The following is a 26,206-nucleotide window of genomic DNA, read 5'->3' on the forward strand; positions in this document are numbered from 1 at the left end:
TTGATTTAGTATTCCGGGTTTTGGGCACTGTTCTATGTTTATGTATTTCTATGTTCAGTCTAGTTATTTGTATTTCTATGTTTAGTTAATTGGGTGTTTAACCCTCAATTGGAGGCAGGTGTTTTCTCGTTGCCTCTGATTGAGGGTTCTATAAATAGGTATGTGTTTGTTTTAGTAATTGTGGGAGAATGTGCTGGGTATAGCTTTGTTGCCTTACCGGCCTGTTATTTGTCGTTGTGTTTTTTGTGTACGTATTTATTTTGATTTACCTTCTTTGTCCATTTAAATAAAAAGAAGATGAGTGCATATTTCCCCGCTGCGTCTTGGTCCACTTTACCCTACGACAACCGTGACACCACTGTACGCCTATGTAGCTATTCCATTCAAAATCAGCCGTTTCCAGCTACAATAGTCATTTACAACATTAACAATGTCTACACTGTATTTCTGATCAATTGTATGTTATTTTAATGGACAAAAAACTAGCTTTTCTTTCAAAAATAAGGACATTTCTAAGTGACCCCAAACTTTTGAAAGGTAGTGTATATCTGGACATGATATCATATTTCATAAAACACTATCTATGCTGTCCCTGCAAACAAAGCATCAGCAGCTCTTTGATATAGATAGATGCTTTCTCAGTGTCCCCATTTCGCTGCTCGAACGCCCCCCTCCCCTAGAAGTTTCTGCACACTCTTCTCTTATATCTCCTCTCCGCAGCGTCCTTTATCAGCACCAGACACAGAGGGCCCACTCCTTGCAGCCAATCAAAGCCTGGCTAATTAGGCTATTCAAGTGGAGCCTCAATGCAAAGAACGGGCTCAATTTGAGACTCCCCTCAGAACACCACAGCATTTCCCTCCCTGTGGCCCTTCACCATAGTCTCACTGTTATCACTTGTGGAAGAATAAAGACAGACAGAGTTACTGAAGCAAAGCAAGTGTCTTTTGTGCTGTGTTGCCATTTGGGCTGTACCAGGCAAGGGGATTTAAGAGGAGTTAACACTAGGGTGGTACAGTATATTCTCTGGTATCATATCCAACAGGCATGACTTTCACAAGCAGCCATACTCCTCCTCTTAGATGAATCAGGAGTCAGAGATAAGCCTGTCCATGAGACACATGCAATCAAAGAGGAGGAGAGGGAAGACTAGAGAATTGCACTCACTTTGAGAAGGGGCTTTGCAGCACAAGAGAACATACCCAATTGGCACAGATGTCAATTCAACGTCTAATTTGGATTTAAACTTGGTTGAATTGTCAACTAATGTGAATTCAACTTGAAATCAACAAACAATGCCACTATGTCATTGAATTTAGGTTCAAAGTTGATGACTTTTTGCAAATCCAATCAGTTTTCCATGTTGATTCAACGTCATCACATTAATTTTGGGGGGGTTGATATGACAGGGAAACAACATTGATTCAACCAGTTTTTGCCCAGTGGGTATTTACATATAACATCTGAGTACGAGTTCTAAACAAGAAAACTTGATCATAACAGAGCTTGTTAATTACTTGTTCATAAGAGTAAAGAACAAGAATCTCTTACAATATAGATATGTAGGTGAGAGCAGGTACAGTTGAGCTGCCTACCTGTTGTAGAGGTAATCTGGATAGCTGTCATACTCCAGGTCATAGTCAGATCTGAGAAGAGAGAGGGAAATGATAAGAGAGAAGGAAAGAGGAATAGGATACAGTAGCTGTCAATTGGAGGGAAAGAGGGACATGATGGGTGTTAGAAGGGGAAGGATAGAACACGGGTCAATGAAGACTGATAGGTGGATTGTCCATGGAGAAGACAGATTGATACAGACACTTAAGGCTCATGTGATATGTTTTAACATCGTCATAATCTTGTCTTGACCTGTGGAATCCCTGTTACTCTGGGGACAAAGCCTCTCTTTCTTCTTCACACTCATCAGGAAAGTGAAGTGTGCTCCCTCCTCTCTTGGACCTTTCCTGTCCGTTATCACAGTTTTGGTTGAATGGTTTTCAAAATCACAGGGGCTGTAGCTGACTGGTCAAATAACAGGCTCTGTGTTCAACCAGGGAAGTCAAGCAGAAAGGGAGGGGAAACGGTCATGCTTTGCAGTTTTGCTGTCAGGAGCCATTCTTCTATATCAGGCGAGAGACCACATTTCAGACATGAAATAAAAGATTAGGGTTACAATCCCAGCACATTTTTATTACACTGTGAGAAGTGGACTATTGATACACTTAATGGTTTCAGGACTCCCCTGTATCACAGATATTGGATAGAATGTAAACCTGCAACTATCAACTCCAGCCTTGACTCAGCCTTTGACTCTCTCTGTGAAGTGCACAATACACACCGCACTCATGAAAGTACTACTGAACAGTAGAGGCTCCTCAGAGGAGGAATGGGAGGACCATCCTACTCAGTGAATTTCATTTTTTTAGTTATAGTGAAACGAAAAAAGTTGTCCTTTTTAGATAAAACTATACTAAATACACTGAACAAAAATATAAACGCAACACGCAACAATTTCAAAGATTTTACTGAGTTACAGTTCATATAAGGAAATCAGTCAATTCAAATGAATTCATTAGGCCCTAATCTATGGATTTCACATGACTAGGACTACAGATATACATCTGTTGATCTTAGTATGCAGGCCTTGAACTGGGACATTTTCAGTTTCCAGGAATGATGTACAGATCCTTGCGACATGGCATTATCATGCTGAAACATGAGGTGATGGCAGCGGATGAATGGCACGACAATGCTCAGGATCTCCTCACGGTATCTCTGTGCATTCAAATTGCCATCGATAAAATGCAATTGTGTTCATTGTCCATAGCTTAAGCCTGCCCATACCCACTAAGAAATAGTGGGCATACGCCATACCGGTAAAACGTTATCTAATTAATAGAACATCCCCAAAAAACTATAGGCTATTACACCAATTTTGAACGTTACTGCATGTCAGCCGCATGAAAAATGTGTGAGTTGACTGGGAATAGGGTAGCATACGCTCCAAATTGCGTTGTGGTTTGAGGAGAACACTTACATTTTGTCAAGGTGGAGATGAGTGGAGATGAGTGGCTGAGACACTCACAGACAAGGCAGAGATGAGTGGCTGAGACCGAGGCACGCATGAACAACAGTGGATGCATTAATTCAGGCTACAAGTGTAGGCCTAATGACAATCGCAGAATGTCATTACAATAGGTGTGGTGTAACTGATGTCTCTTTCCATTCATCAAATAGCGGGTGCCTTCCACTGTTGGGGTTTGGATGCTGAAGTTATTTTGTGAGTGAACGAATGTGCCGGGTTGCCTACAAGAGCACCTTTGTTAAGTGATTGTTTGACAATAAGATGAAAACATTATGACTGGTTGTGTTTCTGCCACATTAAAACGTGTAGGCGGTGTGTCCATAAGGCTAGGGGAAGCTAAGCTTTCCCTAAGGTAAATTGATTTAAATTGCCAAAGTGATTTAGCCTAATTAGCTTACTCCTGTATATAAGAAATAAATAAAATCATTCAAAATAGGCTACTACACCAGAAAGCGTGATTTGGCAACAGAGGATCATAAGCTTCCTTACAATAATAAGCTGTGGATTGTTTTAAATCGCATTGCCTACAGTCGGAAGGGCCCGCAATTTGGGCAGCGAGCGCTGCAAATTCCAAATAGAATATATGATTGTTGAGTTACGACTGTCAGTGAAAAGGCATATCGCAATGTTTAAAAAAGAAATCACGGAAAAACTGTTTGGAAAGCAAACAGCTATTGCTGAAAAGAGATGACAATGAAAAGACTCCAATCTGTCTTTTAGTTATCAAAATTCCATTCCATCCAAGACCATACCATAACCCTACCGTCACCATGGGGCACTATGTTCACAACTTTGACATCTGCAAACCGCTCACACACATGACGCCATACACATGGTCTGCCATACACATGGTCTGCGGTTGTGAGGCCAGTTGGACATACTGCCAAATTCTTTAAAATGACATTGGAGGCGGCTTATGGTAGAGAAATGAACATTCAATTAACTGGAAACAGCTCTGGTGGACATACCTGCAGTCAGCATGCCAACTGCAGGCTTCCTCAAAACCTAAGACATCTGTGGCATTGTGTTGTGTGACAAAACTGCACATTTTAGAGTGGCCTTTTACAGGTGTACCCAGTGTAATGATCATGTTGTTTAATCAGATTCTTAATATGCCACACCTGTCAGGTGGATGCATTATCTTGGAAAAGGAGAAATTCTCACTAACAGGGATTTAAACATATTTGTGCACAACATTGGAGAGAAATACGCTTTTGGTGCGTATGGTAAATTTCTGGGATCTTTTCTTTCAGCTAATGAAACATGGGACTAACACTTTAGATGTTGCGCTTATATTTTTGTTCAGTGTATATTCACATCACCAACTAACTGATTAAAACACACTGTTTTGCAATGAAGGTCTATGGTGTAGCTGGAGGACAGCTATTTTCCGTCGCCATCTGGGTATATTGACTTTAACACAAAACCTAGGAGGCTCATGGTTCTCACCCCCTTCCAAAGACTTCCAAAGTCATTATGACAACTTCTGGAGGACGTCCTCCAACCTATCAGAGCTCTTGCAGCATGAACTGACATGTTGTCCACCCAATCAAAGGATCAGAGTGTCACACCCTAATCTGTTTCACCTGTCCTTCTGCTTGTCTCCACCCTCCTCCAAGTGTCGCCCATGTTCCCCATTATCCCATGGGTACTTATACCTGTGTTCTCTGTTTGTCTGTTGCCAGTTCATCTTGTTTGTTCAAGTCAACCATAATTTTGTGTCCCAGCTCCTGCTTTTTCCAGACTCTCTTTTCTCGCCCTCCTGGTTTTTACCCTTGCCTGTTATGACTCCGAGCCCGCCTGCCTGACCACTTTGCTTGCCGATCTGTACCTTTTCCCTCATCTGGATTACCGACCTCTGCCTTACCCTGATCCTGACCCTGAGCCTGCCTGCCACCCAGTACCGTTGCCCCACCTCTGGTTTACTGACCCCTGCCTGCCTTGACCTGTCTATTGCCAACCCTTTTGGATTATTAAACCATTGTTTATTCGACGTGGTCTGCATCTGGGTCTTACCTTCATATCTGATACAGAGAACCAGTCTAGAACTGAAAGCATAAGCTACAGCTAGCTAGCACTGCAGTGCATAAAATGTGGTGAGTAGTTGACTCAAAGAGAGAGAAAGGAAATAGTTAAAGTTTTGAACAAATTAATTTCTTCACAAATTAAGGAGAAGCAGCAGAAAGAGAGAGATTGTATTTGTATATTGTATTTTGTGCAACTTTCACTTAGCTAGCTAATACATCTAGCTTATTTAGCCTACTCAAACACCTGGCTCCAGCAGAGAGGAATGCTATTTATGTTAGCTAGCTGGCTGAGGCTATCCAACACTGGAACTCTTCCAAGTCAAGGTAAGCTTTCGGTTGTATTAATTTATTGCCACCGGGGCTGCCAGTGGAACTGTTAAACTGTTTGCTGTACACTGCGCTGCGTGATTGTAGCGGGTTAACTAATGCTTTAGTTCTAGGAGCTATGTTTACTATGACGTTAGCTAATAAGGTGACATTGACAATGATGTAGGCTGTGTGTAGCGGTTAGCGGTTATGGTCACAGACAGCTGTTGTATTACGCACTGAAGACTCCAAGCGAAGGGAAAAGGTAAGAAGGAAGTGATTGTGTAGATGCAAGAAGGAATTATACAACAAGCAAAGTGATGATGCTTTTTGTATGTGGATGCTATGAAAGTGAACTGTGTGTGCGGATGATCATTCCGCCAATTCTGTTGAAAAATGTTTCTTAAACGGAAGCAAAGGGAATAAAACAGGGATAAATCTACCTGAATTTGTCCGATAGAAACTCTGGTTTGCAACGGTTTGGACTAATGATTACACCCTAGATCAGCTAGAAGCAGGCAAGAGTGTGCAAGGTCTCTGAATGTGTCACTGTCTGTCACCTTGACTACTCCAATTTGTCTCTCGACCTGTTATAAACTTTTATTCGTAGCCTGGGTTGTAGCAACCTCATGATGGGTATAGGGAAAATGTGTGTATCATGTAGTAGCCTAAACCTATCAATATTACATTGAGCTGTGTGAATGGGATATGAATGACAGTCATCCAATATGCTTCAATAGAAATAAGGCCATGCTCATAATTTTTTGTTGTTGGTCTTCCCTAATCTTAAACAGCACCGACTGCCACTACTACTGAATTACTACTCATCGCTACTAGACAAGATTTCCACCAAACCTACTGGCTTTACTACTTTGTTGCTATTGAGATGTGTAGTAAACCAATAGTGATTTATGTAGTAATTTAAGAAGTAATGAGTGATAAATTGGGCCGTTTCTCTACTTGTGAACAATACATATTCCCTACTCATATCGCTACATAATTCTTCCTTAATGACTACTGTGCAACTACTGAGCTTTTGGATATTTACTACTTAAAACCTACACATTCCTATATGTTCTCTATTGAATTACTACACAATGCCTACACATTACTGTTGTATGCCTACTCAACCCCTATTGAGTTACTACTGCCATCTGTGTGTGTAGTGTTGTGTCACTACTGATCACTACTGAATTGCTTTTAATCCTTTTAACCCATACATAAACCCTTTCGATTTACTATTAAAAACAGACACATTTACCACTGTTTGTCTATTCAGAATTCACTACTGACCGCTTATTTCACTACTATGCCACTTCAAGACTAGTGCACATATTATTTCCTCAAGTTTCTAAATATAGTTACATTATCAAACAATAAATGATATGCTTATACAAACTTAATTACCATTTTTGTATTTTATTAAATGTATACATTATTTAATTATATCTTTATACTTTTTTGTTAATCCCTTTGAGGCCTTGTCTTCATTCAACTAGGACTGAACTATCTTCAGATCATCTTTTTTGTTGCAGCCACATTACTCCACCACGTAACCTTTTAGAAAATAAAGACAAGCACAACCGACCACCAATTATAAGCCATTGTTAATCATCTGCTAACAGAGGTCACATAAGACAACACAAAAACATTTGATAAACAATTTTTATCTTACCAACAATGGCCTTATTATGTCGAGGGCCACCATGGCAACAGGTCAAAAGAGGAAAGTAGAATGGGTAAGTATACTAATATGAACATACTGTACATTTGTAAACAAACACATACAGTTGAAGTCAGAAGTTTACATACACTTAGATTGGAGTCATTAAAACTCGTTTTTCAACCACTCCACAAATTTCTTGTTAACAAACTATAGTTTGGCATCTACTTGGACATGACACAAGTCATTTTTCCAACAATTGTTTACAGACAGATTATTTCACTTATAATTCACTATCACAATTCCAGTGGGTCAGAAGTTTACATACACTAAGTTGACTGTGCCTTTAAACAGCTTGGAAAATTCCAGAAAATTATGTAATGGCTTTAGAAGCTTCTGATGTATTTCTGATATATTTCAAGGTCTACCTTCAAACTCAGTGCCTTTTTGCTTGACATCATGGGGAAATCAAAAGAAATCAGCCAAGACCCCAGAAAAAGAATTGTAGACCTCCACAAGTCTGGTTCATCCTTGGGAGTAATTTCCAAATGCCTGAAATATACCACGTTCATCTGTAAAATACCACATTCATCTGTACAAACAATAGCACGTAAGTATAAACACCATGGGACCACGCAGCCGTCATACCGCTCATGAAGGAGACGCGTTCTGTCTCCTAGAGATGAACGTACTTTGTTGCGAAAAGTGCAAATCAATCCCAGAACAACAGCAAAGGACCTTGTGAAGATGCTGGAGGAAACAGGTACAAAAGTATCTATATCCACAGTAAAACGAGTCCTATATCGACATAACCTGAAAGGCCGCTCAGCAAGGAAGAAGCCACTGCTCCAAAATTGCCATAAAAAAGCCAGACTACGGTTTGCAACTGCACATGGGGACAAAGATCGTACTTTTTGGAGAAATGTCCTCTGGTCTGATGAAACAAAAATAGAACTGTTTGGCCAGAATGACCATCGTTATGTTTGGAGGAAATAGGGGGAGGCTTGCAAGCCGAAGAACACCATCCCTACCCAGAAGCACAGGGGTGGCAGCATCATGTTGTGGGGGTGCTTTGCTGCAGGAGAGACTGGTGCACTTCACAAAATAGAAGGCATCATGAGGAAGCTAAATTATGTGGATATATTGAAGCAACATCTCAAGACATCAATCAGGAAGTTAAAGCTTGGTCGCAAATGGGCCTTCCAAATGGACAATGACCACAAGCATACTTCCAAAGTTGTGGTGAAATGGCTTAAGGACAACAAAGTCAAGGTATTGGAGTGGCCATCACAAAGCCCTGACCTCAATCCTATAGAAAATTTGTGGGCAGAACTGAAAAAGCGTGTGCAAGCAAGGGACCCTACAAACCTGATTCAGTTACACCAGCTCTGTCAACTTATTGTGGGAAGCTTGTGGAAGGCTACCCAAAACGTTTGACCCAAGTTAAACAATTTAAAGGCAATGCCACCAAATACTAATTGAGTATATGCAAACTTCTGGCCCACTGAGAATGTGAAGAAATAAATAAAAGCTGAAATAAATAATTCTCTACTATTATTCTGACATTTCACATTCTTAAAATAAAGTGCTGTTCCTAACTGACCTAAGACAGGGAATTTTTACATGGATTAAATGTCAGGAATAATGAAAAACTGAGTTTAAATGTATTTGGCTAACATGTATGTAAACCTCCAACTTCAACTGTGCTTATTAGCTAGCGAGACGAAAACACAGGCTACATAACTCCATTTCAATTGAGCTAGCAAACAACTAGGGTAAACATAATACATCTCTATGACAACGGCTAAAGGCTAAGACAATTTTGGCTAGCAATGTTTTTGATCTGGTCTAAAGTTATAGAAATAGTACAATTTTATAAATGCAGACAGATAATTTCTTCGTTCGACATGCTGGGATCTTTTTGTGTCGGTAAAATGAATTATATGAGAAATGGCCGTGGAAAGACATTTATGCTCACATATTTATATAATAACCATCATAAAGAAGTAAACTTGGAGTCAAGCAATGATATGATGTTTGGTCATCCCACTATGATTCGGGAACCCATGCAGTTTATTAGGCTACAGATGAAACCACTTATGAAGAAACTTCACAGGGTGGTGAAAGTTATGGTGAACTTCACAGGGAGGTGAAAGTTATGATGAACTTCACAGGGTGGTGAAAGTACACAGTGATCTTAATGCTCTTTTCCAATAAATATCGAAGGTCTGATTCTGGTGACATGATGATCGATGCTTGACTTGCTCTTATCCATAATAATCTCCTTTTGAAGACTAGATTACCCGCGCAGCCTACCCGCACTGCATCTGCGAGCTGTTGGCTAGAGCACATGGGCCAAGACCAGAGTAAGCACAATGGCTATTTAACGCAACAGTTTTTGTTACAAAATTATCGGTAGAGTTGTAAATGCAGTGGAACATTTAACTTTAGATTTGTATTTGGTACATGAAAACTTAAGCAAAAAGGAAATTTTGCGTGCACTATGTGATCACACACTGATTTTTATCCACAACAAGTCTGTTTGGTGGAAACACCACTGGTGGGAAAATGCAGATTTTAGAATATTTGCATGAAAAACTGTTGCCTTTTGGATGGAAACCTAACTAGAGACTATGATTTTTGTCTTAGTTTAACTAATGAGACATTATACTAAAAACACATTATCCCCCACCCCCAGCCCTCCACACCCTCATAAAAAATGCATTGCGTTCCACCTCAACACAAGAGAGAGAGAGAGAGAGAGAGAGAGTGAGTGAGATGACCAGATAGAGAGAGAGAGAGAGAGAGAGCTTATCGGTATTAGCCTCAAAGCTCAAAACAGCATCCCTCCACCACCACTACACACAGGGCCTTGTAAGCTAAAATGATAAATAGCTCCAGTACTTTTGAAAGCCAAAGACGAAAGCTCTAGTCCTGCTGTCTGCTCATTAAAAGCCCTGCATGACTGCTCCATTCATCTTCATCAGCTTTAATGGGTATTAATCAGCATTTAACTGTGTTATTGATTTTGGGTACTGCCAAACTCCTCACCATTTACTATTGAGTGGTGCAGTGAACCATTCATATTGAGTTGTGTATAACCAAGCATTTAACTATTACTATTGATCTGTCTGTGGACAACAACAAAGCTACAGATGTAGGATCTTAATTTGAGCCAGTTCACTACAGCAGAAAAATTATCCTGCAGCAATAGGAGATGTGAGTTATTATGTGGATTATAATTCATTGACATTTTGTTGTAGAGGTTGATACATTTTCCGTTAGGGTAAATCAAGTCTGAAATGTCTAAGTGGAAGTTACAAACTTCAGAATCCTTTTTAAAACTCAAACACACTACCACTTTACATTTCCCGCTTTGCAGGAAAATTGTCAGCAACAAAAGAGTGAACAAATTAAGTTTCTACATCTGTACCTCCTGACTGCATCTTTGTTATGGTAGATATTATGGCATAGATAATTAAACTTTATACGCACTTGCCCTGTAGTGTCTCTATGTTCCCCATGCATTTACTATTTATTGGTCTGTTTAGTCCCACTGATCTATAATAACAGTGAAGAGTAACACTCCCACCATCTCATATGGGTTCATTAGGGCAGCGATTTGTTGTTCCCATGTGTAAAATATTGTATTGCACAGCACTGCATATAATAAATGATAGGCTACCAGGGATAAAGGCCTTTACAGTGAAACATTATTAGTATTAATAAAGGAATTTATTCTGGGAGGCAAATTGATCTGTTTCTTTTTCTCTGTTTTCTCTGGTTTGACCAGCTGCAGTGGAGATTAACAATCCTGTTTATCTTTAGTGCTTCATCCAGACAAATACCTCCTGCAGGTAAGCTGCTTGAAGCTCAGTACATAGAGCAGAGGTAAACCAAGGTAGAAAACGCAATGATAAAGCTGAGGTAAACTGAGGTAAAACTGTATGGTACGGAGGTAAGCTAAGGTAAGGTATGCAGAAGTGAAGTAAGGTGGTCGACATACTGTAGGTAAGCCATGGTCAGGGTTGGATAGGTTACTTTCTAAATGTAATCTGTTACAGTTACTAGTTACCTGTCCAAATTGTAATCAATAACGTAACATTTAGTGTCATCCTTGTAGTCTCTGACTTGTGGTCAGACTCGCTCAGGTGGAACAAACTTAAACCCAGGTTTTTTTTCAATACTGAACTGAATGTCATTGAGAAAACAGAAAGTGTCATAATGTATTTTTTCCGCAAACATCCTTTATGAATTTAAAAGTAATCCTAGAAGTAAGTAATCATCAAATTTTTCAAAAGTATCTGTAATTTAACGTAACTGATTACAGTTGTAAACATTTTTTGTAATCAGATTACATGTAATCAGTTACTCCCAAACCCTGGCCATGATAAGGAGTACTCAGAGGTACATAAGCTATTAACTAGTGTACACAACACAGAAAGATAGAATGAGACGAGAAGGGCCCTGTGTTTTGCGCAATCATGTGACATAGCAAGATTTGATCCTGTATTTTAAGCCTTATCCAGAAATGAGAATTGCACCAAAAATTAAAGCTATTGTCTGAGGATGGTGCTGGACCATCTGCCATAAAAAGAGGCGACAGTTGATGGAAAATCCTTAAATAAAGGTTAAAATCCAGACATATCACATTGCCTTCCCTCCCTTCCTTCTTCCCTCCCCCAGATAGATGTATCCTGATTTAATGTTGAGCCCTCAGAAGTGTGCTGCCGTGTAATAAATCAGCTTGGCTGCAGCGTGACCAGGGTTAATGGGCCGAGGAGCTGATTTCCTGCCACTTCAGCTCGTCTCAAATCGAAGGGCGGCCCCGATTGAAGCTGAATTACGACAGACATACAGCGACGAGCGGCCATGCAGGCAGACTGGCAGAGGCTCAAATACAGGAGGATGCCACTGTGTCTTATACAACAAACCTTATGCAAAGGCTGAATCTGGCAACCCCAACATACAAGTTGTGAGGTAAATTGTTGGTACTGCGATTGTATGGCAGTATTAGTGATTTCATCAACAATGTAGCATTAACTGCTCCAGAATGTTCTTTCAATAGTCCCTCTTTTGACGGAGCAAGGGGATCTTTGAATGCAAAACACCTGTATGTGTCATAACCTTTTGTTTGCTGCCTTGTTATTTGTTCCCATCTTTCGTTTGTTCTTTGCTGGTAAAGCAAAGCTTACCATACTGAATGTATTGTCTCTATGAGAGACGGGGAGGTTTAATGGTTGGAGTTTTACATTGCATAATTATTAACCTGTTATTTTTCTGTTCAAAGGAAGTGCTGATTCATCTTTTCCTATTAAACGCACATCTTAGCAGGAGATGAAGGACAAAGACATAATTACAGTTCCATCTCTCTCTCTCCTTCCTTCCTTCCTTCCTTCCTTCCTTCCTTCCTTCCTTCCTTCCTTCCTTCCTTCCTTCCTTCCTTCCTTCCTTCCTTCCTTCCTTCCTTCCTTCCTTCCTTCCTTCCTTCCTTCCTTCCTTCCTTCCTTCCTTCCTCCCTTCCTCCCTTCCTCCCTTCCTTCCCTCCCTCTCTTGCTTTGTCTCTGTGAAAGAGAAAAATACAGAAGATATAAAACACAAACATAGGTGTGCAGAACACAACGTAGCCTACTGTGAACATAGCCAAACAGATCAAGGCACAGTTTCAAACTGAAACCCCCAAACATACGCTTTGATCATATGGAACTTTTCCACCGTTGAGCCAATTAAAATCTCTCTTTAAACAAATTTGGTTGTAGATGCCCTGAGGCCTTCAGCCTGCTGTGAATTCCGTGACGCTGTCGGAGACTTTCAACACAGCCAAAACCTGAAGTAAAACCTGTGCCCCTGTTGAAAAACAACCCAAATGACACACTCAAGGGTATCATCAGTCGATCACACAGAGGAAGAAGGGAGAGGTAGTTCCACTCCAGTGTACCTTTCTGTGATGTCGCAGTTGGCACTATTAGCTCTAATGCATGGGGCTCATGTGCTGTGCAAGGGCAGAGTCAGTAAATAAACAGGATAAAGCCCCGTAGAGTTAATTCTCTTTTATCACTATAGATGAAGCACTCAATATGGATGGACATTTAAGTATTAAAGTCAGATAACAGGACTCAGTACTTAGAAACACTAGCCTCCCTCCTCTGCTCAATTGGAGAAGGTGTAAAATATGGGGTGAGTTTATGGGTATATCAGGCACAGTGTGATCAAAACAACAGTGTAGGGACTTTTACTCTAAAACAGCCTGTAAAGCCTCTGAGCTTCATATTATCTCTCCATCTCTGCTGGACTGATCTTTAAAACGCTGGCTCTATTTGCTTTTATAGAACTGGGGAGCTGGGCTGTAACTCAGATCAAATGGATGTTGCACTCTCTTAAAGTGAAAGGGCAGCTCTCTAGAGCTTTGAAAGGCCAGCGGCAAGCACAGTCCTCACTGGCTGCGTAGCGAGCAATCTCATTTATTTGTTTTCCCATTACTGTAATTGTGCAATATGCAATGTGGAATGATGGTCTACTGTGACAGCCTAGGTGTTTGTCTTTTCTGTATCAGTGCACCCAAATTCTGCACCCAATGTTCTTTCAAAGAGAAAAGGAACCAGACATACAGTATTTTTCTCCCAATAATTGGAATCTTGACAAATACTTTGCGATACTACAAAGGATATTAATGTTTTGATGACAGTCAACAAGACAAATTGTTCCCACGAGATTAAGGAAATTGAATTTTGTATGATTCATAATACAAGTATGCCCTCCACCAAAAGAAAATAGCATTGACATTATCACGAGTTGATCCCTGAAAGTACTGTGTGATTACCTAGATAACCTGCCAACCACTATTACGATACACTGATGCCACATTTGCTTACTGTGGATAATCCATGTCTTCATCATCACGTAATAAAACAAAGCCATGACTCCCACCTGTTGTCTAGTCTTTTTCTAAGTGGCATTGCTAGACTGATATAGAATGATCCCACTGCAATGCTACCACAGACTAGTTATGTGCGAGATCGTGGCCTGCCTCTTACTACTGCACTGGGACTGAGCCGGGCAGGCTAAAGACCTGGCCATGGATTAACAGAAGGTTACTGTGTGTGTGTGTGTGTGTGTGTGTGTGTGTGTGTGTGTGTGTGTGTGTGCGTGCGTGCGTGCGTGCGTCCGTCCGTCCGTGCGGCATGTTTACTGCAAGTCTACGTGCACACACTTGCGTGTGTTTTTGTTGTGTGTGTACAAGCACAATGAAGAATACGAAGAAGACGAAGAAGAAGCCCTTGGTCTCCGGGGCTAGCAAGGCTCCTCTGACAGATTCATTTAACAGTGGCAGGAAGCAGGAAGCAGGAAGCAGAAGCCCTTTAGATTGATTGCATTATGTCTGACTAATTGTGAGTGACTCCAGAGGATGGAGGGGAAGAGATCCATTGCAGGTGACATGTTTGGGCTCCCCATCGGGACAGCTCTTTAGTCAGATAGCTCCAGAGTAAGACAGGGGGGTTTGGAGAGCACTACAGAGACAGATGAGGCAGAGACAGAATGGGACAGTACACAACCTTCACAAAGAGATTCAACTGTGATGTATGGGAATATGAGCAGAGAAAATAGATATTGTTTGACATTTTGTTCATTGGAAGCAAATTATACAGACAAACGACTACTGCTTCTTTTTGTGTCTTTCAGTTTCGTAACCACGGTGGTGAGGTCTTGGGTTATTATCAGTGCTTAGGCCGATCCCATACAATGGTTACAATTCAAATGTGTAATCTCTGACATAGATTAATCAGTATTGTGAAGAAAAACCATGTCAATCATAAAAAACAAAAACCTTTTTTTTTTTTATCTTACAGCACCTGGTATTCCCAGGTGGTCACCCATCCAAATTCTAACCAGGCTCGACCCTGCTTAGCTACCAAATGTGTTCAGGGTGGCATGACTACAATCGTATTTTTTTGTAACCCATTTTCTCCCCGAATTACAACCTTGGTTAGCTTGCAGGCGCAACAAGGAGTTATTAGAGCGCGATGAGCCAAGGAAAGCCCTCCCGGCCAAATCCTCCCCTACCCCGTACGGCACTGTGCCAATTGTGCGCCGTCCTATGGGGTTCCCGGTCACAGCCGGCAGTAGTGGCGCCTCAGTACTGCGATGCAGTACTTTTGACTGCTGCGTCACTCAGGACCCCCCCCCCCCCAAAAAAATGAAGCCATGTCTATCATATCATAAAATAAAAATAGCAACGTCACCCTGCATGGCAATTGCTGAAGTAAGTGTTTTGAATCCAATACAGTACTATCATTCAACCTTCCAAGATACCCCAAAGCCAAGCCGAAGGAGGAGACTGCCCAGCTAGAGTGAATTATTTTAGCAGGGGAGGAGAGCAAATTGGCCTAATTTCTGTGGCGAACCCTGAAGCTGCACAATCCACAGACAGTAGATAGCTTCCTTGGTACCAAATCAGCACTCTTATGGAGTTTACAGCACTGTTCCCCCCTAGCTCAGACAAACACAACACATGACTATTGGGTAGAGTGCTGTATAGTGTACAAATCGGATAACTGACAGTGCCTTTCCTTCTCCATCCACTAAACCCTAAGAGAGAGAAAGTACACTTTGTAAGTCGCTCTGGATAAGAGCGTCTGCTAAATGTCTTAAATGTAAATGTAAATGTACTCACAAGTCATTATAGAGATAATGATCAGTATTCAACATTTGCAGCAATACACATGTAGGATAATAATTTTAGTCCGTTTTCTACAGCAGGAAAGTAATCCTGCAGCAAAAGGAAATGTGAATTATTATGTTTTTCGTAAGGAAAAATCAAGACAATTTCAAAGTGGATTTTCAAAGTGGAAATTACTAACCTCAGAAGCCTTTTTAAACCTCAAATACACAACATGTTTTAACAGAGTGATCAAATTAAGATCCTACACCTGTAGAACTCTACTCTGTATGTGGATTGGTCCTATTGCTCTCCATTCTTCCGGCCTCATGAGGAGTTCCTATGAAATATGTATCAGCTTCCTGGGTTCTTGATGCTTGCCTTTTGAGTGTTTATGGGGGAAATTATGGGAAGAAGTCTGGCGCTACGTGACTGTGAATGGAGGAGCATTATGGAGGAAACGAGAGCCAAGGCAGAGAGGAATTGGAATTGTGTTTTTAATGCACTCAGTAGAATGCAGGGAGGGAGACTATAAAGACGAATGGGTTAGTACTCTTGTGCTCCAGTCTAGTGACCCTCCTGAGAGTGGGTTGGGTGTTATGGAGGATCTAACTGGGATGAGACTGAGGTTCTCTGAGGCATGGAGACCAACGCCAGACTGAGAAGCATAACACACTCAGCCTTCTGGGTGTTCTGCTGTGCTCTGAGTGTTACCTCCTCCACTGATAACATGCCATGGTTCATGGCTATCACTTCACATTTGATGATCTGGTTACCTAATGTCTGGGGAGGTTGGTTCCAGGAATACACTTAGAGAAGAGACTGAGTGGAATGTTTGGTAGCATAGACTCAGGTCCGGATTACCAAACAGGCATTCAGGGCACGTGCCCCGGGGCCCCCGACCTCCAGGTAGCATATGATAGCAAAATGTGTAGAATTGCTGTAAATTTGCTTTAAAACTGCGCAATTGTCTCTCAGCCTCATGGCAAAAATGTGTAGAATAGCAGGAAATTAGCTTTAAAACGGCTAAATGTTCTCTTGGCCTTAGGCTGAGGCCTCCCAAGTGGCGTAGCGTTCTAAGGCACTGCCTCGCAGTGCTACAAGTGTCACAACAGCTGGCTGCGACTGGGAGACCCATGAGGCGGCATACAATTGGCCCAGCATTGTCTGGATTAGGGGAGGGTTTGGCCGGCCGACATGTCCATGTCCCATTGCGCTTTAGTGACTCCTTTGGTTGCCAGCTGTACGGTGTTTCCTCCTACACATTTGTGCAGCTGGGTTAAGTGAGCAGTGTGTCAAGAAGCACTGCGGCTTGGCGGGGTTGTGTTTAGGAGGACTCTTGACCTTCGCCTCTCCCGAGTCAATACGGGAGTTGCAATGATGGGACAAGACTGTAACTACCAATTGGATATCATGAAAAAGGGGTAAAAATTATAACACATGAGCTGATATATTTTTTTTGGGGGGGAGGACCCCCGAATATCAGTACCCCAAGTGGGGTTGTTGGATGTAAAGAGGTAGAAAATGAGCATGCCAAAGTCATTGTAAAAGAGAGTATGTATGTATCACAACTAGAATTATATTGTGCATAGTCTAGACAGATATGACTGAGCCAAAAAGCCCTGGGCTATGCCCAATCTTACACTGACGCACACACAAACAAGCACAAACGCACACACACCTAACACACACACATCTAACACACATACACACAGCAAAAAAAACACCCTCACAGTACAGTGAGCCACCTGGGAGACCAAGTCCTCTCATCTTTGCTTCTGAACTGAAGTGTCAAACTAGTGCATATGGATGCAAAATGTCTTTTTTAAAAGCCTCTATGTAAAATATGAAAGAGAGTCCAGTGAGAGGCAATTTAAAATGCAGACTGAAAGTCCATACAACAACTCGGCTTTACAAAGTCAAGACGCAGTAACTACGAATTTGGTCAAAAATATTTGATCTGTTGTAACGGACAGGTACAGTATGTTATCTGATTAATGTGGTATTTAGTTTCCTGACACAAGAACAAGCCAGTTGATCAGAATATATCACGGAGTATCAGAAATTGCTGTCTGTCTAGATAGAAAAATACTTTGAAGTCAAATGTTGCAGTTTAACTCTCTGATGAGTTTATCTGAGGAACAGAAGAGATGAGGCGTGAGACCAGACTGTTAACTCTCTGATGAGTTTATCTGACGAACAGAAGAGATGAGGTGCGAGACCAGACTGTTTACTCTCTGATGAGTTGATCTGAGGAACAGAAGAGATGAGGTGCGAGACCAGACTGTTTACTCTCTGATGAGTTGATCTGAGGAACAGAAGAGATGAGGTGCAAGACCAGACTGTTGCAGGGCAAAACACACTTATGACAGGCCCCTATTATAACAACCAGAGAAGGTAAAATAATTATAATAATTATCAAGTAAATGCAATTAAAATAGAAAAATATGTTTGTTCTACTTCACTAAAATGCAAATGCCGCTGGAAGAGTGAGTTTATTTAAGCACTCATCTTGTGTGTGTGTTTGTGTGTGTGTGTCTGTGTTTGTTTGTTAGTTTATCTGCAGGCTGGTCAGGTTCCCACAGAGGTAAGTGCTCTTTATGGAGTGTGGCAGCCTGCAGTAGAGGTGCAGGTATGTAGGAGGAGGGGAGAGGAGAGGAGAGGAGGAGGAAAGTAGGAGGGAATGGGAGGAGGAGAAGAGAGAAGGAGGGAGGAGGGGACGAGGAGGAAGGGAGAGGAGGGGAGGAGGAGGGGGAGCCAAGGTGCAGACAAACAGGGAGGGAGGAATGGAGAGATGGATGGAACAGGTCAGTTAAAAATTCTTTCTGTAAAGTGTATTGAGACTGTGATGATGCACTTAAAAATGTGACTTCACTTGAATCTTTTATTTGATTCTACCTAATACATGATGTTTAATGCAGGACATGTTTTATCCGTTTCACCTAATTTCTACCAGCATGTCACATGTGCAACCAGTAGAAAAATATAGATCACCTTTACTCCACTCACAGAGACACGTACAAAGCGGATGCTAATCTACAGGACTGTCCAGTGATGTGAGCCTACCAGACAAGTTAAATGCCTTCTATGCTCACTTCGAGGCAAGCAACACTGAACCATGCATGAGAGCACCAGCCATTCCAGACGACTGTGTGATCATGCTCTCCATAGCTGATGTTAGTAAGACCTTCAAACAGGTCAACATTCACAAGGCCGCAGGGCTGACTGTTTACCAGGACGCGTACTCGCGTACATTTTCAACCTCTCCCTGACATCATTTTCAACCTCTCCCGGTCAAACACTCCCCTAATACCCTGACTACTCCACTCGCATGCGCTCGTGTTGCAAAATAAATTCAGAAATCCAGAAATTCTTATTATTCAATTATTGCACGCGTCAGAGAGCGTCTGCGTTGCCAAGGGCCAAAATAGAAGTCAGTTCTATTTGCGATGCAGATCGCGCTGCAAGTCCTGCCTCTCCCATCTCCTCATTGGTTTATAGAAGCAGGTACCCACGTGCCATCTCCTCATTGGTTATCCCCACGTGGGTGACTGAAAGACGAGTGAGGTCGGTGGCGGTAATGCACCTAATTTATGAAAGTTGCCAATCGCAATATAAAGTCCAGAGAAGAAAAATCCTGGAAGGAGGAGAGATGACCAGAAACGATTCGGTTTATGTGTGGATTAATTGTCGGAGTAGAGGACCTTGTGCATTTCAGGTAAAATAACAACTCAATGTTTATATCCCAGGACAAATTAGCTAGCAACAGCAAGCTAACTAAATGGGACAAATTAGCTAGCAAGTGCAAGCTAGCTAGCTAAATTGACATAAATGTTTAATGCTTTCGACCTGTCCCCAAATTAATGTAATTGGTTCAGAGTTTGTTTTGATATTTTAACCTGCGTGTCGTGATCGCATTTGGTGTGGAGGGACAAAATAAATGTACGCACGATGGCGCACGCACACAGCCAGTTTGGGTTCTATGTAAACCAGACAACGCTAGGCCAATTGTGAGCCTCCTCATGGGTTTCCCGGTCGCGGCAGGCTGCAACACAGCCCGGGATCAACCCCGGGTCTGTAGTGATCGCCTCTAGCACTGTGATGCAGTGCCTTAGACCGCTGCGCCACTCGGGAGGCCGTAATACTTACTTTTTTAAATATTCTGCATTGTTGGTTAAGGGCTTGTAAGCATTTCATGGTAAGGTCTAAATCTGTTCTATTAGGTGCATGAGACAAATAAGACTTGATTTGATGTCCACTAACTCCATATACAATAATGGGCTATGGGGAATATTCAGGTCACTGACCTGACCATGAGAACTGTCTCCCATCACAATCTTATTTGCAATCAATATGTATTGAGGGACTGCAGAGAAGCTGTGAGTGTCTGTGGGTGTACTGTACTGCATCGCCCAGCAGCTGGATGGGCGTTGATGCCTTTCTCAACCTGCTCTTCTCTGCCTGTTGTCTCTCCTCTCTAATGAAAACTAAGTGTCCCATTAGAAGAACCAATAATGTAAATGTGGAGACATTGCACCAAAAAATACAGTTACACTGTAGCATGGCTGTTTTAAATTGGCCTCTTAAGGCCGACAAAACATCCCGGAAGGATGTGACGGATTAGATTTTCATCGTAAGAGTAGAGGCTTCTATCATGGGGATGGAACTAGGTCTGCACAGGTCGCACACCATAACAATTTCACAGTTGAATCACATTTTCAAGAACACCGTAATCCTGTCTGTCTGCATGCAGTGATAATACATTTGATGTGTGTTGGTTTTTTCAAGCAGCCACAGCAGCATCAACAGTAGCAGCAGGTCTCAGGGATATAGTGATAGAGGCCACCCCAGTGACCCACTGAGAGTTAACCCCACAAAGAAATGGGACTGGGATGTGACTATGGGCACAGACTGACTGGATATTGGGCTGGTGGGCTGACATCCCTGCTGTCTGTCCATTAATCAGACCGTCAGACCAGTGCTGAAGCTCTGATGTCTGTTAATCCTCTGTAATCTGTCTAGGGAAGCATGGCTGCAGGATCTGGGGGGTGTTCGCTAGCTGTGTTTATATACAAACTTTGGGATTGTCACTTTAAAGCATGTCGTTAGACCTAGTATAAACCAGGCTTAAGGCTTGGGATAAGCTGTGGGCTGGGCTGGGATACCTTGTACAGAATCAGTCTGACAAAGGCATTCCTCTGCAGCAGCTGCTCCCAGACCCAGAGCTTCCAGACAGACTATGGAGCCACATTCAGCAAGGCCAAACATGTAGTGAAGTAACACAAAACCGTGGTAACAATACTGTTTTAACAACAAACTGCTACAGATGTAGGATCTTAATTTGAGCCAGTTTGCTGCAGAAGGAAAATAATCTGGCATCAACAGAAAATGTGAATGATTGTGTGAATTATAATTAATGGACATTTTTGTAGGGGTTGGTACATTCTTCGTAAGGGAAAATCAAGTCTGAAATGTAAAGAATTACAGACTTCAGAAGCCTTTTTAAACCACAAATGCACTACCAGTTTAACATCTGTTATCCTGTAAATGTCCATTAATTATAATACAATTCACATTTACTGTTGCTGCATGATTGTTTTCTTTCTGTAGAAAAGTGACTCAAATTAACATCCTACATCTGTAGTTTTGAGGTTCATGACCTTAATGAGGCTGAATCTGGACTCACCCGAAGGCCTCACTGCTGGCTCTCTTGGTTCCTGCCTTTGGGCGACTTGGCCTCAGTTCCCCAGTCATGGTCCTATCTGAAACACATTACAACGACGGCTATAAAGTCATATCCATTTAGAGGTTCAGTAATGTCAGGTGTAAGGACAGGTGTGTCCTTGTAAAGCAACCCCCTGGGGAAATTGGAATGGAGTTGGACAGGTGAGCAGAATATCTTGCCAGATACAGTCTGACCTTTTACAACTCCGGGCACGCACATGCACGCACAAAGACACACAAATACTGGTGTACGCACACACACACGCACGTACACACAGACACACACACTCACACACATACACACTCCCAGAAGGAAATATTAACGAGAGGACTCTGAGCCTAATTGCCCTCTATCTGCCAGAGTCAAATTAATTGCCTCTCACAGTTATGTTGCTTCACTCCTTCCAACATGTACCTGTCTGTCAATGCAGAGTTCCCTGACCAGACCTGCCCCATTATCTCTCTCTCTCTCTCTCTCGCTCGCTCGCTCTCTCTCTCTCTCAAATCCCTCATTCCCGGTGCTCACAGTGGGTGACCCATTCATCCTTTTTCTCTCTCTCTCTCTACGCTCTCCTCCTGATCTCATTTGAGCCATGCTGTGTGTTGGAAAAGGTCCCACATTTCTCACATCTTAAATGAAAAAAGCTCTACAGCACATTTCCGCTCAGATGTTGTCAAAGTAGCCATCCAAGCTCCAACGAGAGAGCAAGAGAGAGGGCTTACTTTCATGTGTTTCTTCTCTCAAGAGAGTGCTCTCTTCCACCCTTTTCTTTTCCTCTAAATCAAATAAAAAAATTGGGGGGGTCAGATACACATATTTAGCAGATGTTATTGGTCACATACACATATTTAGCAGATGTTATTGGTCACATACACATATTTAGCAGATGTTATTGGTCACATACACATATTTATCAGATGTTATTGGTCACATACACATATTTAGCAGATGTTATTGCGGGTGTAGCAAAATGCATGTGTTCCTAGATCCAACAGTGCAGCAATATCTAACAATTCACAACAATATACACAAATCTAAAAGTAAAATAATGGAATTAAGAAATATTAGGACGAGCAATGTCAGAGTGGCATTAACTAAAATACAGTAGAATATAATACAGTATATACAGGTGAAATGAGTAAAGCAGTATGTAAACATTATTCAAGTGACTAATGTTCCGTTATTAAAGCAGGGCGGCAGGTGGCCTAGTGGTTAGAGCATTGGACTAGTAACTGAAAGGTTGCAAGATCAAATCCCTGAGCTGACAAGGTAAAAATCTGTTGTTCTACCCCTGAACAAGGCAGTTAACCCTCTGTTCCTAGGCTGTCATTGAAAATAAGAATTTCTTCTTAACTGACTTGCCTAAATATTTTTTTTTTTAAGTGACTAGTGATTTCATGTCTATGTACATAGGACAGCAGCCTCTAAGGTGCAGGGTTGAGTAACTGGGTGGTAGCCGGCTAGTGACAGTGACTAAGTTCAGGGCAGGTTACTGGGTGGAGGCCGGCTAGTGATGGCTATTTAACAGTCTGATGGCCTTGAGATAGATTTTTTTTTTCAGTCTGTCGGTCCCAGCTTTGATGCACCTGTACTGACCTCGCCTTCTGGATGATAGATGGGGTGAACAGGCCGTGGCTTGGGTGGTAGATGTCCTTGATGATCTTTTTGGCCTTCCTGTGACATCGGCTGCTGTAGGTGTCCTGGAGGGCAAGCAGTGTGTCCCCGGTGATGCGTTGGGCAGACCGCACCACCCTCTGGAGAGCCCTGCGGTTGCAGGCGTTGCAGTTGCCATACCAGGTGGTGATACAGCCTGACAGGATGCTCTCAATTGTGCATCTGTAAAAGTTTCTGAGGGTCTTAGGGGACAAGCCAAATTTCTTCAGCCTCCTGAGGTTGAAGAGGAGCTGTTGCGCCTTCTTCACCACACGGTCTGTGCGGGTGGACCATTTCAGATCGTCAGTGATGTGTACGCCATGATGTGTACGTATCTTAGAAGGTTAACTGTCATACACGTCTATGTTGCATGTATATAAAAGGTCTGTCAACACTATAGCGCTGCATACTCCCTCAACTTCACCCAGGGGCCTGACTGACAGGCACTCGCTCTACCTCCTCCCTGTTACTGTACCTGTCCATCCAGCATCACTTGTCTTAGTCCACACAAAGGGTGCAATTCAATCAAACACACATTGCAGTTTGTAGCTATAATTTGATAGTTTGAGAATGCAGAACTTGGATTTGACTCCTCTCAACCCTTTCTACTTATGACTCAACTTGACACTTGGACCTTATGACTTAAAACTTACTCCAGACTCAAGTAAGCGTGACTCGGTGACTTGGTGACTTGGTGATCTCATCTCTGAATAACAGGTGAGATACACTACACAATATAGGCCTACACACTTTGAGAAGCAGAGAAAAGCACTGCACAAACACAATCCATTGTCATTATCATCATCTTCATGTTTGACACCAACGAAGTCGCATCGGTGGCAATACTGTATGTTTCTGTCAAAGCGCCAGCCAGCAGCACACGACACAATGTTGAACAGCCGTCGTACATCAGACTCCGGCAGCAGCAACAGCCCACCCTGACAGAAGTGACACCCCATGGCAGCATTGTTTATGAAAGAAAGGCACACTGCTGTTTGTAGTGCATTACCCTTTAAGTGCTGGGTTTATGAGCATCGTCACCTGCCGTCTGTTAGCTGCCTGGCTGGCAGCTTTTAATCGGCCAACAGTGGAGATCCATATCGCTGTCAGGTCACGGAAACACTCACAGCTTGCTTATGGGTAATTTTGCGTCAATGACTTGAATGATCAGGGCTATTCATTTTTTTATTACTTTGTATTGTTAGAGAAACACGTACAGCACAGTGAAAGAGAAAGAGAAAGAATGAGTGTGGTGAGAGAATATACTTTATGCACTGTGGTTAGTGATTGTCTGGGGACATTCATTTTCAGCGGTTGGAAGAAAATAACATCAGGTGTATGACCCTAGCAAGGCAAACGGATAAATAGTAGCCTGTTTGTTTATTATAATGTAATTAAACTATAATAGTGGACTGCATCATGTGATAATGCGGAAATCTGTGGAACCATTGGAAATCAATTGTATGTTGCAAGTGTAACAGAGTGAATTCTCTTCTGCCCCAAGCAGGAGAAGGGATCCAACTAGCAACCTTCTGCACAACATCTAACATGTTGCGGTTTCACATCCACTACACAAAGGTCACACACCAACCATAAGGTCTATGACACACACACACACACACACACACACACACACACACACACACACACACACACACACACACACACACACACACACACACACACACACATACACACATACACACACACACACACACACACACCACTTTCTGTCTCTCCCAGTGTGTGAGTGACAGAGGCTTTAGTTGCTCTGGCCCAAGCTGCAAAATCGAATTGATTCCTGCCTTCCTGGCAGATACTGATCTACATAGCCTCTTCAATCACCTCAGCTCACCACACACGCAAACTACCTCTAGATCACATCAACCCATATCATCAACATCCTCACATGCTTCTGTTGCTACTGCCTGTGTAATATGAGGCATCCCTTCTATTGCACAGATAATCGAGCTTCCTTGAACAGATTTTGTCAGGTATCTGCGCACGGAATATGTTCCAGTAGTGCTCATCAAAAGGATAATACTTCTCACCTTAAGTTCAGGCACAATAAACATACAGTATTCACATTCAATCATCAATGTGCTTTCTTACTACCACACACACAAACAAGCTCACGCACACACACACACACAGAGAGAGAGAGACAGAGAGAGAGAGAGAGAGAGAGAGAGAGAGAGAGAGAGAGAGAGAGAGAGAGAGAGAGAGAGAGAGAGAGAGAGAGAGAGGAAGGGAGGGAGGAAGGAAGGAAGGAAGGAAGGAAGGAAGGAAGGAAGGGAAGGAAGGAAGGAAGGAAGGAAGGAAGGAAGGAAGGAAGGAAGGAAGGAAGGAAGGAAGGAAGGAAGGAAGGAAGGAAGGAAGGAAGGAAGGAAGGAAGGAAGGAAGGAGAGAGGGTTCCTGTATAAAAAATGTACAGAGAGAGAGAGAGACAGAGAGACAAAAAAGGCAAGCTGCCCTATACTCACGTCTTAGTCTGTGGTATTCACTCTTGAACAGGGTACCAGACTGAGGGAGACAGGGAGACAGAGAGAGAGAGAGAGAGAGAGAGAGAGAGAGAGACAGAGACAGAGAGAAAAGAGAGAGAGACAACAAAGAAAGAAAGAGAGAGAGAGAGAGAGAGAGAGAGAGAGAGAGAGAGAGAGAGAGAGAGGGGGGGAATGCCTTCAAACAAACAGAATCAGCGGAGACTCTCCTATTCTAATCTCTCCTTCCCAGTGTCTCTCTGCAACCCTAACAGAGCGGAAAGGAGAGGAGACTGCTCACTCTGGAATCAATGACCACGCTCTAAGAACTGTACCAGCGGGATGTACCATGTCACTCCACAGCGGTGAGCTCGGGTTGGTGGGCTGACCCACTCTGTAACAGGCATGGGGGTGCTGTGTGGACTGGAGTGAATGCTACAGCTGTGTGGATGCTCCTACTGTACGTCACAGCCACACAGAGCTCTTAGAAATTGTCACTGTTTATTGAAGTAGCAAAGGTACAGAAGGACTGGAGGAATGCAGGCTGTACTGAGGTAGAAGTGGAGACAGGCAGAGGCAGAGAGAGAGAGAGAGAGCGAGAGAGAGGACAGATC

General features: G+C 42.4%; 1 protein-coding gene across 1 annotated transcript in view; it reads right to left on the bottom strand.

Annotated features, from left to right (window-relative positions):
* Positions 1-25,917, bottom strand: part of LOC106561006 (RNA-binding Raly-like protein) — a 51,281-nt gene extending 25,364 nt beyond the window's left edge. Inside the window, exons 1-3 of the mRNA XM_014124539.2 lie at positions 25,596-25,917; positions 21,421-21,496; positions 1,596-1,646 (exon numbers count right to left, since the gene is read on the bottom strand). Of these exons, the coding sequence (XP_013980014.1) occupies positions 1,596-1,646; positions 21,421-21,488 (119 nt within the window). The 5' untranslated portion in view covers positions 21,489-21,496; positions 25,596-25,917. The remainder of the gene's footprint in view (positions 1-1,595; positions 1,647-21,420; positions 21,497-25,595) is intronic.
* Between the last annotated feature and the right edge of the window lie 289 nt (positions 25,918-26,206).

The sequence above is a fragment of the Salmo salar genome, chromosome ssa10, assembly GCF_905237065.1.
Source record: "Salmo salar chromosome ssa10, Ssal_v3.1, whole genome shotgun sequence".
In the NCBI taxonomy this organism is placed as follows: Eukaryota; Metazoa; Chordata; class Actinopteri; order Salmoniformes; family Salmonidae; genus Salmo; species Salmo salar.